The 17,296-nt window shown below is 27.2% G+C and overlaps 1 protein-coding gene across 1 annotated transcript; it reads right to left on the bottom strand.

Moving 5' to 3' along the window:
* Positions 1-1,378: 1,378 nt before the first annotated feature.
* On the bottom strand, positions 1,379-16,662 carry LOC135930415 (transportin-1-like). The gene is made up of 21 exons (XM_065467205.1): positions 16,517-16,662; positions 16,401-16,476; positions 16,103-16,356; positions 15,920-16,056; positions 15,792-15,873; positions 15,624-15,746; positions 15,282-15,461; positions 13,559-13,802; positions 11,805-11,957; positions 10,799-10,971; positions 9,724-9,873; positions 8,957-9,031; positions 8,461-8,547; positions 6,933-7,040; positions 6,528-6,683; positions 4,751-4,838; positions 4,501-4,599; positions 3,822-3,917; positions 3,654-3,729; positions 3,072-3,246; positions 1,379-2,369 (listed from the first exon to the last, which is right to left on the bottom strand). The coding sequence occupies exons 1-21, from the start codon at positions 16,610-16,612 to the stop codon at positions 2,262-2,264; spliced, it is 2,736 nt and encodes a 911-aa protein (XP_065323277.1). The 5' UTR covers positions 16,613-16,662; the 3' UTR covers positions 1,379-2,261.
* Positions 16,663-17,296: the final 634 nt, after the last annotated feature.

Genomic DNA, 17,296 nt, shown 5'->3' with positions numbered 1-17,296 from the left:
TCAAATCGCAAATACTAATACCATTTTGTATTAATATATTTTATTTCTATAATCAATTATATATTTTTGACTTTTCTAAATGAAGCGTTAAAAAAAAAAACAATGTTACGGGAAAACTAAATTTTTTATTTAATATTTTTTTATATAAAGGTGATATCAAAATTTGTAATATAACTATATTTATGTAAAAGAGCACAATTACTGATTTATCATAATAAATTATTTTAAAGGGTATAATTCAAGTTAATTTTAATTAAATATTAATTAAACCCGGAAATATGAACGAAATTTTAAGACGGATTTTTTTTATAGCTAGATATAATAACCATACAATAGTATCTGGTTCAACTGAATGTGATTATATGAATAATATTTAACTAATAATGTTATAATATACTATGTATTTTTTTAAAAAAAAACATGAACAAGATACACATTAACGCTATTTGATTTTAATAATAATAATATAATAATAAAGATAATATTAAAAAAAATAGATAATATCTAAGATAATACCAATAATACAAATTTGTCGTTATCAATAATAATAAAATCATTATCAGCTCTATAGAACATTTAGTCTAATACCACATCTTAATATTTTTTACAAGAATGGGCATATGACGAACGATATAATTCAAAAAGCTAATTAAATAAATGATAATGCCAGGAGATGGAGTCTTTATTTAAAAAAAATGAAGTCGGTTGTATTATGAGGAAAAGTTTATATCATCTAAACATCAAGTTTTCGGGGCGGTGAGGGGAGGAGACACTCACAAATATGTTACCCTTTAGAAACATTATTTTTAAAAAAAAGATTATAATATTTATTCTTTTTAACAAAACAAAAAAATTGAGCAAAAACGATTGGGTGTGGGGGGGTGTTATTTAATTTAAATGGCGTGTGCAAAAAAAATATTGTTTAATTTTAAAAAAATAAATTAAAACTTAGTATATCTGAATAGAAGAAACATTTTCACGTTAGGATAAATTCATTTTATAATACGAACGATAAACGCTGAGGTTATAGGCGGGAACGATATAAACGCGAGAAAAAACATTATAATTTATTAAAACAAATGCATAGATTTTTTATTAAGTTGGTATATTTAATATTTAATTCATTTATTTTATAAAAAAAAAATTTGTTTAAAAAAAATAGTTTTCTTTTATAATTTAAATTTATATAATTTATTTTTTAATTTTACTTTAAAAAAAATACCAATATTATTGTAAAAAAATGATTATAATTTTCGAATGTTATATTATTTTTAAAATATTTATTTACTTATCATAATTATGTATTTAATGTTATATTTTAATCACAGAGATGTTTAAGTTACATTATATATCAAAAAAAAGTTTTAAAATAATTTTTATATTTAATCTTTGCAAGTTTCATAAAAAATATATGTTTGAAATGTGTTTTTTTGGGTGAATATTTAGAGTCATATGGCTATTTTAAACAGTGTCAATTTTATAAAAATGGAATATTTATTAATATATACAAATATTTAGTACCAGAGTTACAAAAAAATATTAGTGAGAAAATACAGCTAAATTATTGATTAATTTTAAAAAAATAAAATATTATAAGACGTATATCAATATATAGATTAGAATGGGTATAAACCGCTAGGATAATCTTAAACTATGTATAGGTTAGTTTAAGATAGGTATATAAAAAAAAATTAATTTAATTTTAACTTAGAATTAATAAAATTTACAAGGAAGAACTAATTTTTATTTTTAAAAAATTAATGAAATTTAAATACTTTTTTTTCTACAAAAATAATATCAAGTTTACAAAAAAAATGGTAAACCCTTTTATATGAGCCAGCATTAAATGAGTGTGTGCATTATTTCAAGACAGATTTTTAATCAATGTCGAATTGGGGGAGGGAGATTTAGACCTGAATAACGATGAAATGATTTAGTGGTGTAATATTTTGAAAAATCTTCACGAAAATGAAAAACGACACACATGCAGCTTGCCTTAAAACGCGGATAATGGTGGTGTTGATTAATATGTGATATTAATGACGAAAATAAAATAAAAACATATATTATATTGATGGTAGTTTATATCGTAATATCACGATTAATTTACCACTAACAAAAATATGCATTCAAATATTAATAAAAAATATAAAAACTTGAAGAAAAAAAAACAAATAATAAATGTTGAATGCAAAAGTAAATTATTTGGATATCGTTTTCAAACTAAGCACGCCGCCCACAGTCGCAATCAGTGTTAACCTTCATATTCCATAGAACAAAGTTAGCCTTTCTTTTAATGGGACCGGAAATTGGTCGGAAAAAGTTTTCCAAATCTCTTCGCCGAATTGATTCTTGAATTCGGATAAAATCTTTTATTTAAATAACAAAAACGAAAATTGATCGAATTGAATACAAATAGTAAAATTGTTCGTATGAATAGTAAATTATTCGAATAAGGCACTATTTGATTCGTATTGTATTCTTTTTTGAATAGATTTAAACGTTAGTCTGTGGTATCGGTTTGTTGCATTCTTGGAATTTATAAATTTGTTAATCTTTTTTTCTAGATATTTAGCAATAAGGAATATAATTTTTTTATCTTCCTCTCTAGTGTACTGTAAACAGGGGTAACAACTCGTTTGTACCTGAAATTTACAAGATAATTTATTAGAACGGGAAAAAATATATCTTATAAAGATGCCCACAAAACAAGAATTTCTTGGTGTTTTTAATAAATATCAATTTTTTTCAAAAAATGCTTGCATCAGTGTAATCGAAAAACAAATTTGAATAATAAAACTGGCATATTTCCTTGATTAACAATTTTTATAAAGAATGTATGATAATGTTATCAAAAATGTACAAACTTAAGAGTTTGTTCATTTAAAAAAATAAATGTATTTAAATATGAATTAAAAATCTATTATCATCTATACTAAATATAAATTGACATGAGTGAGCTCTCAAAAAATATTTGAAAATTCTTAATATCATATTTCGATTCCGAAAAGAAAAGAAAAGGATGCTATTCAGAATCCTTAAGGTTGCAGCCTTAGGGTCTAAGATTAAACCTTGACAAACATCTCCTTTAAATCCGGTTGCGGGTTAATCCAAGAGGCTATGGCGTCGCAGAAGTATATGAACTCGTTTGAAATTCCTTGAGGGTTGATGAATATCAGAGCGCAAATGCCTCGGAATGCCGAATCTTTTTCATCGTTATCGCGAATATTACGTAAGGATGTGCACCTTTTTTTCAGGTTTACAAATATTATTGTTATTAGAAATAATTAATTGAAAAAAAGGGTGGGACAACACTACAAAGACGCACTTTTTAATTGTCGTTTTTATGCCCCTTTAACGGGCATCAAAAAAATAGTTAGCTGTGTTTTGCTGTTATAAACTTATATACCCCCCTTTTTAAAAAAATTGAATTCCATGCCATCTTATACTGCATTTATAGTAAGTGTGTTTGACTCTTCACTCGATATTAATAAATGATACCTACTACTGGCTTGCCATATTAATTATGAAACAAAAAATTTCGCAATCACGCTTACTAGTAAAGCAGCCTTACTACTAATAGTATTTTATTTTATAGTTTTTCAAAATACTAAAATTTGATTTCTTAATTAAAATTATTAAAAATGGAAAACCATGGTTTAATGAATTGAGGCAGAGAGGGAGCGACTTCTTGTGGAGAAACCAAACCCAATCTTCCAATCGTGATCGCTACATTTTTTTATATTCAAATTATTTAGAATTATAATATATGTATATAAAATTAATCATTTTTTTTAAAAAAAAAATATATATAAACTTACCAGTATTTTCAAGAAGAGTTTTGGTTACGTTCGGCTTTTTAATTATTTCAACTAGAGGAGGCAATACGTACGGTATGTAGAGACTCATGTCAGATCCTAAAGATAGCATTCAAAATAATTTCGTGAGAAATGATTTATTTTAAAAAAAATAATAACGTTTTGTTAGATTAATAAACCAATTAGTTAAAATGTTTGAATAATTATTTTTAACCATATTTTCTAACCAGGCGCATAGACAGAGAGTGGGAGCCCCCCCCCCAGAAAATTTTTGGGAAAAATGTTCATGTGTATTGATATTTTTTCTTATAATAATTTGAATTGTTTTTTCTTAAATATTTTTAAGCCTTAAACACTAATGGATATAAGAAAATTTTATCAACCAAAAACCTAAGGGTAATTTAATTTAATATAAAAAATATATAACATAAATCTACCAGAAATCATAATAAACTGATTATTCATCTACACAATCGCTAACAAAATAAGTAAATTCCATTTGGTTTCTAAACTTAATCTATTTGTAACCGATTACTTTTTTTAAAAAAAAATTCAGGTTGGGTAGTCATTTGAACCCGTTGACCTTTATTAGCATGGGCATCTAATAGGTACAGATCAAAGCGACCATGTATTGTGCGATAGATTAATAAGCAAATAGCTTCTTTTTTTATAAATGAATAACCTAATTTCATGGCTAATTCGCCGATAGCCCATGTGGCATTGTTGCAAACCGATATGTTTTCCGGACTTAAATTTTGACTCAATATCGACATGATCTCATCTAGATAATTTATTATAACTTTGGTATAAATATGGGCAAGCACATAAGTGGATAATAGGATTGAGTAAATACAAATGTTATTAGAAATCTATTTCAAGAGTTAGTAATAGAAAACTAAAATGTAAATATAAGTTATGAATCGAGAATAAACTTATATTAGGTTTGACAAGGTGAAAGCAAGACTTTGCGAAATCTCCTAGCAGCGCAAACGAGCTTTGCCTAACTTCTGGCATAGGATCCTTAATATAAAATGATATAAATTCAATTTAACCCTTTTTTTTACTATTATTAAGGATTCATATATCTTTTTTTATAAAAATCCAAATTTAATTACTAAAAATGTACCGATATTTTTCATCGGATCGATTATTCTCTTTTTTCGAAATATTTGTTATTGACCAATATTATTTTTTTCTATCCAACAAAATGGCGTGTTAATTTTAAAAATCTTGGCCCATTGATATTTAATTAATTTATTAATATTTAAGAACATTCTTATATTATTTGAAGTTTAAAAAAAATCCAACTAAATAATTTTTATGAAAATATGATTAAAATAATAATAAAATACAACTTATTTTATAAGGATATTTATAATTTTCGCTTTTTAAGACTATATAAATAATATTTTAAAAAAAAGTCCTAATAATTTCCATTGATCCCTAATGGACTAGGTGGGATTATAATTTTTCCATGATAGAAAAAAATTCAGAATATAGTCGAGCCTGTCTAATTTTTGGTAATTCGGGAAACTCCCTAATTTGACCAAAATTTTGAGTTACCAATCAATTTCCTATTGACTTCTATTAGAAAATGCCTTGCGGACAACTGTCTACTTTGAAAAGTGGCAGATTTTTAATTCAATTTTCGTAAGACCACTATAAAATGGGCATTTGTTGTTTTTGTTGCATTCATTCATTTATATTATAAAATTTTATAACCTTTCTAAAACTATCCATGCCAAATAACAAAATAAAGAAAACAAATATAACGAGTTATCGTTAATCAAAAAAATTTAGGTTATTAAATTTTTATCATATTCATAGAGAATGTGCTAAAAGATTTAATATTTCTAAACTGTTCGCAATATAAATAAATATAAAGACATTATCAAACACTATGCAAATATTGTATAAAATAAACAATCAAAGATAACATCTTCTTTCATTTCATAAATTAATTTTATATCGCATTTATAATTTTGTATACAAACCATTTTATAATAACTTTCAGAGACCTGCAGAGGTACCATTTGCACGGCACTATCATTTTCAGGCCCAGTCCGGACTTTTGTAAAATATATTTCTTTTTAATTTTTATAGGGTATAATGACGATTTAAAATATTTGAGTATATTTTAGGAAAAAATATTTGAGTATATTTTAGGAAAAAATATTTTAGGCCCGAGTGTATTTCAAAAATTAACGGGCTGGGTCTGCAGGTTTCTGATAATTTTATACATTCTTATTTTGTATACACACATATTTTATTCGTGATTTATGATAATTAATATAAATTATTTGAAAATAGTTGAACATAATCTCACTTTTAGCTAAACTAAAAAAATGACAGATGGTAAAATGCTTACTTTTAAAAAAAAGTAAAAATTCTTGATAAATTGGGCAAAAATGTTGGTCCAAACGACGCCCAGATAATGAATGTAACTGAATAAATAATCCTATAATGATAGGCGGCAATAGAATATTTTATATGACTTGTATTATATAATCATAAATGATAGCATACTATTTATTAAAAAGCAGATAGTTACATTGAAAAATGAATATAATAACCAAAAATCAAATTAGTTTTATTAGCCAATATCAAATTTATTATTATAGCATGCCCATCCAAATTGATATTGGTACATCTCAACTAATTATTAACATCGTAGGTTTAGTGTTGGATATGAATGTATACAAAATTTACCTTCATGCATTGACCTAATAATTGAATGGTGTTGGTGTTAGATACAAGAGTTTCTATCTTGTCGCCGAGGCCTTCCGCAATCCCGCTCAATAAATCCAGGGCAACTATCATAAAGTCTTTGTCTGGAGGTTCTATTTCATTGCTAGAACCACTTTTCTGATATTATAAAGACATCGATTTACAATTTATAAACAAAATATAACAATTTTTTTAGAAATAATATTTTAAAAATTAAAAGGTGTAACAACAAATCTAAAAAAAATTATATATTTTTTTAAAAAAAACGAAAAGCAAATGTCAGAAAATTTATCGTTAAAACAATTATTATGTATATTTAATTATAAACAATTAAATCTTATAAAACATCCAAATACTATTAGTTACAAAAAGGTCTAAAAAGTTTACTATTGCAAGTTCTAAATTTTGTTGAATCAAGGAGAGGCATCTCTTGTAAACGGGTTCGGCGTATTGCAAAAATCCCATGTTTAATGCTGTGGCAATGCTTGATAAGCACTTGTTAAAATTTTTGCGGAAAAAATAATAATTTGTTGTTATAAAATACAGCTTACATATGGAACAGAAAATATGTCAAAAATTGGAAATTAATATGAACAGAATAAACATTACCTGCCTTAAATCTTATTCTAAAATGAGCTAGGCAACAATATTTATTCTGTTCGAGGTAGTGTTAACAAGTCCTTGCCCTCACTCAAATCTCCAGCAATTATCACATTTCCCTTGGCAAATCATGTTCATGACTTTCTCATCATTCACTCCATCTCATTGTTTAATCTGATACCACAAACATCTAACCTATAGTTCTCTAAGAGAATCCACCTCTCATATTGAAGTCGGTAATATGACAATAAGGCATACATGTTGCAACCATATTTTATTATTCCTCCAGTGATGGTGTATCAATATGGGCGCTTATGCCACCCTCAAAATATCTCATACCTTCTATCAGTGGTGTGTGCTCGTTCTATTCGCAGCTATAAAACGCTCAATTTCCATTACTCTGTACTCCAGAAGTAACTCAACTCCTAAGTTAGACTTTAATATTGTATCCTTCCTGACCGTATTTTCAGCAAACTTATTCAGCAACTCCTTATTTCGGAAGATTACACCAAATGAGACCCAACACCGAGCACAATCGACTTGAACACTTGTAAACTACTATTCGGCTCATTTACACTCATTCTTCCAAATGAGCACAACTATCGAGAATCCTCAATTAACTGAATACTCCCAATCATTCTTCCAACCATGATTCGTTCTTTCTATAAACAAACGATATCCCTGATAATCCTCATTGATGCATTGAACTGCTGAGAAGTATCATTCAGCCTTAATGGAGTGAACCCCCAATTAACTTAACACTACCGAATCATTATTCTGTCGATTCCTAATATCCTTCCCAAATTCCAATTTGATTGACCATCAAGTATTCTCAGTGGACTTTTAATCGTTGAAAACTATCATTCGACACATTCTTTCCAATGAACCCATCAGTGATAATTCTCAATCGCCTCTAACCAACATGATTTATTCATTCTCCCAAATAAGCCATATCAATGAGAATATCGATAGTCCTCTAAACCATTGAGAACTATAGACAGGAAAGCAACTAACTTTACTCAACTTGAATCTAGGTAAATATAGAGCTATTTGGTATAAACATAAAATATTACTATAGCCATAATCAATTTTAAAAAGTTCTGGTTAATATTTAATAAACTATGGCTTAGTTAAAAGTGGTTATAACTTATAAGTATAACTTAGCTACTTCCCATCTATACTGACAACTATCATTCAGTTCCCAGGTGTTTCTAGCTTACCGGAGGTTACCCTATTTCGAATATCAATATAGGTTTTTGGCACAAATAATAATATCATTCAAACCAATGTAAATAATTAAATTGTTTATATATACTTCTAAAAGGGGGAAAAGGTCCTTGCTATCATCCGGGATTGTATTCCATTTGGCAATGAGGGGTGGCATTAACATATTGATATATTCCTTATATAAATATATGGTATAGAATAGTGATCGATTAAAAATGACTAGTTATAGAATGGATAACTGATATTGCTCTAACATTATTCTTTTTAAAAAGAGTTGCTAGATCTAATATATTCAGCGATGTCCATCATTCCTAAGCAATCCGGTAATTTTTAGGCTCATGTTTCTGGAACATTTACAGAACCATGACCCAGCGTCTACATAAATTAAGGGGGTATGAGCTATTTGCTTACATGCATTTATCTAAGGGAAGAGAGGCTTCCAAGAGGGTAAGGAGAATAAAAATCTAAGTGCATTGCCTCCAATTTTTTCCCTCTCATGTAGATACTGCCGTGAACATCGCTGATTAAATGATAGTTTACAATTTTATAAAAACGATGAGAATTATTTTATTCATAAAACTCACGGGTTTGTTTAAGTGATTCCCAACCGAATCGGCTAACGTGCCAATAGCGTCATACAGAATGAGTAAATTTTTTTGCTAAATTTTTTTTAAATAAAAATATACATATATTTTTTAGTTATCACCATAAAATGTTCTAACAATTTGTAAATAATTATAAAAGTTATCTGGGAATCAGAATTTTACCTTTTATTTTAAGCTTAATATAAAATATAAGAACATGCATTTGGTTATTCTACCTAATCAATATTTCCTTGTTTTACTTTATACATTAATAACTTTCTGGCAGTGCCCTAAATTCGTCTTATTGATTTTTAAATGATGATTTAAAGATAAGAATAAGTTCATCTTTAAGTGTACTACAATGATCTTTAAAACCCCAAAAAAAGATATTCAGGCTGTTTAACTGAAGTATAATTAATAGGGCACTATTTATCTGTTTTATTATAAAACTATTTTAAAAAATGTGGCTTCCTTAATTTAAAAGTTTTGTTATTTTGAAACTTTTGGGATAGGTTCTAAATTGCTAAAACATAAAACGCTAAAAATTGGGTATCTAAACCGCTAAAAATGTAGGAAATATTATCATTGTTCCCTTGTTTACTTCCCCGTAACATCTATTAATTAATTTCAAATTTACTTTAAAAATTTTCTAGGAAGATATAAGCGAGTTTCCCAAATTTAGCGATTTATGTTCTCGCGATTTAGAATGGGAACCAAACTTTTGATATTCTTTAAAGAAAAATGAAACTGGTTTAAAGCATATTAACCTGGTATTTATTGAAGGCAAAAACGAGGGTGGATATAATAAAATCGAGGTAGGGGACGAGTTCGGTACAAGCTTCTTCTTCCAAGGTGGCAAAAGCGCTACAGGCGGCCTCTTGAACCCTTTTGTTTGAATCTAATACCAGTTTTAGTAACTAAAAATAAAAAACAATACAATTGTGATATGTATAATCATATTTAAATGAATATTAATTATTTTATAAACAAATTACAAATATATTTTTTAATCATTCATATAAAATGCAGAATAGCTTCTTTAAAAGCTATTTATATTCCATAATTTTAAAACAAAAAAAATGTAAAAATAGGATTATTTATTTTTATAATCAAAATGACTGGCATTCAGAACAATAATGAGATCTTAAAAATCAAATTATACGTGGATCATGAAAGAGCCGCGTATATTTTAAGTCACAAAATCATATCACTGGAGAAATATGGAACTTTTGAAGTAGTTGTAAATTTAAAACTTTAAAAACTCTAACTCATTTTTTTTTAAAAAAATCTGAAATAATGAATGTCCTTCTAAAAATAAAATTTTAGAAGTTAGTTTTACGCTTTAATTAAGGTCTTTTTTTGGAAATAAAAATAAATCTACCTAAATTGAACACTTTATAAAAGGAGCAAACATCCAATATTAATATAAATTAACAGTTATATAAAGTATCTAAACGAGATCTGCATAAAAATTGAATCAAACTGGGCCGGGCTTAATATTTTTTTTAAATTGGGCAGGGCAAATTTTTAAATATAATATCATTCCATATTATGAAATATTTGACATTTTAAAATTTTAAAATTTATTTTTCCAAGAAATGAGCCAATATTTTTTATTTGTAGAATATTATTTTTAACTGTAAAAAATATATTAAACTTTTATATATTTTAATAAATTCAGGCCAGGCTAGGCGGACTAATAATTTTTATTTTAGTCCAGGCTTTTTGGGCGTTCCGGGGCTGGTCAAGATAAATTTTTTTTTAAATTATAGGCCAGACTCAAAAAATTAGTCCCAAAGCAGAACACTAGTCCGAATACAAGCATTAAAGAATATTATATACCTCGGTGATTAATGGCTTTAGATACTTTTCGTGAGGCTGATTGATGATCCAGTTGGAATACCTGCAAAGGGTCCAGCAGGTTATAGATCTGATCAGGGTTTTTTTGTCGGATAAACAATTGATAAGGTAAGGGATTAGGTCAGGTAAATGGTCAGATATTCCTATGAAGCACCCTTATCATATTAATATATGGGATTGATAAATTTTAATATAATTAGTGAATTCCAGACTTTGGAGTATCCCTTTAAAAAAATTTATGACAACTCATTTAAAAAATTTTCAAAAAACAAATTCTAAAAAAAAGGTGAAATGTATATATATTGTAATTTTTTATTGGTAAATAGAGGGGGAGGGGGCGGGTGGTATTTATTGTTACAGTTTGTATAGGAAGGAGCATGCATTCATGTCAAATTTAAGAATTAGATCCCATTTTTTTAAATTTGTATTATTTCTTTAAAATAATATATTTAGAGGAGGAACTACTTTTAATCTGGGTTAGTGTTGTTAAATAGCTCGATTTTTTAAATACGGCTAACTTAAGATTTTAGCCTGAAAAATATTGTCAAAGCCTTGAGATTTAGCTAATAGATGTCCAAACATTTGTGCCATCTATGAGCAAAATCTTCAGGCTTAGGCTATTTTCTTTTGGGTGAAATATTGAGTTAGCCGTTTTTAAAATAGGCTCAAATCGAACCGTTTAACAACACTAGTATGAGTATCGACCTCTGGCCACGATGTGATTTAACACTAGTCTGAGTATCGACCTCTGGCCGCGATGTAATCTTTGGGCCAAATCACATCGAAATCCAAGGGTCAGGTTCCAAGATGTAAGTTATAAAATATGGAAAAAAACGATGAGTGCACTCATCATAAGACTGATAGAATTTGATTCCAACTTTAAGGAAATGATCTCTTGTAACTAGTGTAATGCAATGAAAGATTGTGGGGGAGCAATTCACCTAAGGGAATAGCAAGCAATACATTTATTGGAGAAAAAAAAGAAAACCTTCTGCAATCGCGCCCAAAGCTAAAACTCCCGATTCTTTGACTATCCAATCGCTACTGAAAAATGTCTCTTTAAGGATAGGTAGAAGCGATGGCAGTATTTCGTCTTTAAATACGTTGGCTAGAACGTCCAAGGCAGCGGCAGAACATTTTCCTTTATTTATTTTATAACAAAATAAATTTTAAAAATTAAACTATTTTTTTTTAAGCTCACATACAGCAAAAAAACTTACGTTAATTTTATCTATAATTTACATATGAAATATTTTGGGGAAACTTGATTTTTGTTATATTTTACCAAATTACAAATAAACCCCATTATAGTTTACCTCCAGGAGAAAAACATGAAATTTAATTAACTATAGCAAATGCCTATAATCCATTACCCAATATAGTTAACTTTTTAATAATATCGGTTATTCATTTAATTATCTTGTTTTTTATTTTTAAAAATTTTTTATTTAAATTCTTTCTCAAATTAATAATCTATCATCCATTTAGCACGTTGGTCTATGGCCCACCTTGAAGAGACTACACGTGAATTATGTGAGGCCCTCCTCACGTAATCGCGCCAGTTTTTTTATTAGCAAGGAAGCCGGCAAATCACTTTAATTTATATATTTGCAGCAAAATCATTAAAAAAAATAATTTAAAAAAAAGTTTACTATAACAAAATAATATAACATTACGTCAGACTTTCAACATTGGTTAACAATAAAGAAAGTTAACTGTATGTAAAGGTTTTACTATAGCAATGAAATATAAAATATGATACTTCCCTAAACAGACCATTCATTCATTAACATGTATTTTGAATTGAAGGGTCTTTGAATTAGTGTGCATCTTTATTTTAAAAATGTTTTGCTGATCCGGCCTGAACCCGAAATTTTTTTAAAAAAGTTTGCCAGCCTGTCCCGAACCCAAAAATTTTTTAAAAAAAATTTACTGGCCTGGCCTGAATTTATTTAAATATAGAAATTAATTTTTATAATTACTCAAAATAAAAGACATATGTGTTATGTCGTTTAGTTTCAATAAATAAAATCAAATATTTTTATTTTACATAAAAAATTCAATGTAAAATTGATAAATTTAGATATATTTAAAAAATTTCCAAAATCCGACCTGGCCCAAATTTTCTAAAAAAATATTAGGCTCGGCCCGGCTTGAACACGATTATTTTTAATAAAATTAGACCTTACAAATCAGCTGGTAGTGTCAGACCATTTTGGCAAGTTTTTAATTAATAAACATTCCTAAATTTTATTTTAAATATTTTTTATGTAAATTAATTTATACAGGAAACGAAAATGGCTTATCATCAGCTGATTTAAATTAGTATAAATTTAAGTGAATGTATCTCGTCAGCCTGGGTAGTATTACCATGTTATTTAGTAGCAGTCGCTTTTCCAAAATTATAATTTACAACTAAAAGTAGCATCAAAAAATTTCATTTTTTCAATAACAAAAAATTATTTGACTTAAATACATTTATATAAAAATACCAATCCTTATTATTGAATGCTTACTGAGTCCTTGTACAAATCAGATAACTTTACAAAAATATAGGTCAAGCCCTTAAGATCTGGATAATTACGAGAAAAAAACATTACTCGTCTGCAAATAAAATAGAAAATCATTCCTGTCCAGGACTAGACCACAAACAGTTGCGATTCATGGACATAAAAACTAGATTAATTTAAAATATGCCATTAGTAAAATAACGTAAAATTTAAATGTAATTGATTCCAATACTCAAATTCCAATCAGTAAGTGTGTCGTCGTCATCATCATCCTCATCTTCATCCTCATCGACTTCTTTCAAACTTTCGTCTTGTTCATTTGAATCCAAGTTTTCCTTGCATCCATTGTTTTTATCGCCATTTAAAAGGGGTTGGACAGGTCGGGGTAGATCGGTCTGGTGCCATTTAGATTTGTGAAACCGGGGTTTAATGTCTTCATCTTTGTCGGGTACCATGTGGTCTTCCTCTGTATCTCCCTTTAGATGGTATGAAAATTATTAGATATTAGTGTAGTTAATTTCTTTTATTTGTTCTTTTTTTTAGTTTTTTTTTTAAATTTTTTTTGATTCATGTAGTATTTATGAAGATTTTTCAAAAATTCCAATTGTAATTTGATAAATAAATAATAGAAAGTAGATTAAGGAATAACAATAAACATTAATAAAGTAATAAATTTGTAAATGAGATTCCATATTATCGATATTTCAGCTGGAGGCCTGCAATGGGCTAGTTCTTAGCAAGCCCGCCTATGCTAGCACACGGATTTTTAAAATATTTTAAACATGAACGAGGGTTGGGCGGATTAAAAATATTTTAAAAACAATGGGTGGGCGATGGGTGGGTGAATCTTAAAATTGTTTCAGATGAGAACAGACTTGAATTTATTAGAAATCATATTTGTATTTCAAATATGGCATATTTTATAAGTTTAATTAAAAATATACTAAGATAAATAAAGAGCCAAACCAGCCATTATAGTAATTTTTGAGTGGGTTGATGGGCATAAACAATTTTTTTAGATAAATGGTGGGGGGGGGGGGGTATTTTTCCTTTTTTTTAAATAAAAATGCTCTTTTCTTAAATTTTTTAATCATAGTCGTTATTTTAAACATTTATTATCTTATACTTATTTTTCCTTCAAAATATTATTTATAGTGATATTTTATACATTTGGGGGTGTAAAAAAGTATTTTTATAATAATATATATGAGACATGCAAATTTCTAATGGAATTTCCTACAGCTTAATTATGCCTATGGCCCAACCCACCCAAGCCTACTAAAAATCTTTACAAAATGTCTAGTTTGGCCCATTGTATTTTTTAATGACTATATTCTATAACAAACGTTTTATAAATAGTTTTAATAATTTATTTATAAGTTTAAATTTGTGTATTTACTACTAGATTCAGTATTTTCACTAGATACCTCTTAAAATACAAAGAAAAAAGCATATTATAATTTTTTTCAAAGCTAGAAATTTTAAAAAATATAACAACATTTTAAGTAGCCTATTCAAATTTTACAGAATGCCTGGCTTATAATTTTCATTAAATATAGAGTAAAAATTTTTATTTTATTTGTAGATTTAATTTAGTTATGCATTTCCTAAAATAAAATCAATGTATTGTTGTTTTATCTTTTTAAATTTAAAATAAGATATTTGCAAGACATTAACATATTTTGAATTTATGGCCTGGTTTTAATTTTGTATGCACAAATTGTTTGGCTCAAACAGAACATTAAATTTTTTGCCTGGCCTATTATATTTTTGTTTTCAAATTTGCCTAGCTCAGCCCATAGGCCACCAAGTTTTCTGAAAGGCCAGCCTTCATAGATCTATAATTTGCCCAAATCAAATTTTTATCTAAATTAAAAGGAGTCCGCTAGAAAATCTCAATTTTCTAGCTCATTAGAAATGGTTTAAACCAATATGACAAACTAAATCATGTTTACCTTTAATAAAATAATGTCAATCTCAGAGTATTTCATTCTAGACACCAAAACTGGTACAAGTCTTGAAATATAAGGAGTAAGAATTTCTTTACACATTGGCTGTTCGGCTATAGAAAGCCAAAATTCACAAGCTTCTTGGGATAGTGTTTCTTCATTGTCTTGTGTTCTAATTAGCATGTACTGAAAATTAATATATGATTTAGAAGATGTTACATCTCACATATTTATCAAAATCGAAATACATATTAATAATTTAAGTAAAAAATGTATATAAAAATACTAATTTTAATCAGTTCCAACAATATGAAAATTATATAATGTAAATTTTAAATAAGAAATTACTTCTATCATATTTCCTAAATATGGAATGAGCCTATCTATTCTAACTTCAATCAACATTACTAATGCTCTACATAAGTGCTTTTGAACTTCAATATCATTATCAGTGGCCAATGAAAATAAATTCTAAATAAATACATGTAATATACAGTTTAAATAATTATAACATACCTCAAGAAACAAATTAAAATTATGGGATAAGACTTGTGTTCTACTAATTATAAATTGATTTACACAAGCAACTGCATGGGCTCTAAAAAAATAATATAATAAATTAGCATCAACCTGTAAAATAGAACCTAATTTTTGGATTCTCATGCTTAAAATATTGTAAAAATTTTGGAATCATAAAGTTCAAGCAATTATTTTCTGATGTATCTTTATCCAATATTTCAGCACAATCTTCACATAATTTTTGTAGTGCACTAAATGCCCCCTAAATTAAATGTTTGTAGTAAATTTTGAATATAATTTGCAAATACCTCTACTTCTAAGGATGATTTTGAATCCAATAAACTACATAGCTTTTGAAGTATTTCATTTAGCAAATTATTGTCTTTACATCCTATAGTTGTAATAAGTATGCCAATTGTTGCTCTAATTAATGGTGATTTATCGCCAATATTTTTAATGCATTCATTGGTGATAAAATTTTTAATTTCTTGAGGGAAATTTTTAAAATGTGCTCGTATATTACTCTTTAGAATGAGGCCACTTAATGACCTAGTAGCTTCATCTAAAATCATAAATAGTTAAATATATATATATATAATAATTTACCCTCAGTTGTCCACTGGGTTAATATAAATATTAAGTAATTGTTAAAATCTGGGAATTTATTTAATTCTTCCAGTTTCTAATTAAAAAATTTAATCTATTTCTTAAAATGTAAAAACTTGTTGCACTGCCCTTTGGGAATTTGTATCAGGATTCTGTGATTCTTTTAAGAGTTGGAGAATTTGATTTAGCCCATTTTTATCAGGTTGCCACATCCTATAAGTTTTAACGCATAGGTGATATTTTTTAAGCGAGAAATCTCCGAATTGAATGATTTAATGATATTGTTTGTTTCGATATTCTTTCCAAATTATTGTCAGCTTTCATTTTATAATTATATAAATTTATCTAGGGTATACTTAAGATATTTATGTGTATGAATATATATTATATAGAATTCTACAAAAGAGAATATGTTCTCATTGTAAGTGACAATTTATTTTACATAAACTATGATTGTTAATTAAATGAAATAGGTAAAATTTTTATATATATATCATTTTTTATTGTTTTTACTCTATCGTACAAAATAGTTTCCACGATTTTTTAGAAATACCTAAGATGCAATTTGTTTTCCTTCTCCCCTCCTCACTTCTTTCGTTCCTTCATTTATAGATAATATACAATATTCTATATTATATAATAGTCTATTCTATTTCTCACAATAAGCATTGAATATATACTATTATAAAATATTGTTTATAAATAATATTCATTACTAAAAGCTTAAAAGAGTATAATACGATCAATTCAATAATAATTATCTCTTGATAGAGAGAGTAATAAATAACAATAAATAATCCTCATTATAAAACTAATGTATAGGCGTAGCCAAAGGGGGGGCAAGGAAAAATTCTCCCCCCCCCCTTTAGAAATTTAGCACTTTTTGTGAATATCAT

Source organism: Gordionus sp. m RMFG-2023, chromosome 5, assembly GCF_954871325.1.
Source record: "Gordionus sp. m RMFG-2023 chromosome 5, tfGorSpeb1-WG-v2, whole genome shotgun sequence".
NCBI lineage: Eukaryota > Metazoa > Nematomorpha > Gordioida > Chordodea > Parachordodidae > Gordionus > Gordionus sp. m RMFG-2023.
This window is presented reverse-complemented; position numbering and strand designations above follow the sequence as displayed.

Bases quoted from the DNA above. Each gene is read 5' to 3' on its own strand.
- LOC135930415 (XM_065467205.1), bottom strand. From the start codon at position 16,612: ATGTGGCAACCTGATAAAAATGGGCTAAATCAAATTCTCCAACTCTTA. The intron at 16,477-16,516 runs GTTTTTACATTT...TTTTTTAATTAG, and splicing joins CCCAAAGGGCAGTGCAACAA to AAACTGGAAGAATTAAATAA. The intron at 3,247-3,653 runs GTTTTCCATTTT...CCTGAAAAAAAG, and splicing joins CCTCAATTCATTAAACCATG to GTGCACATCCTTACGTAATA.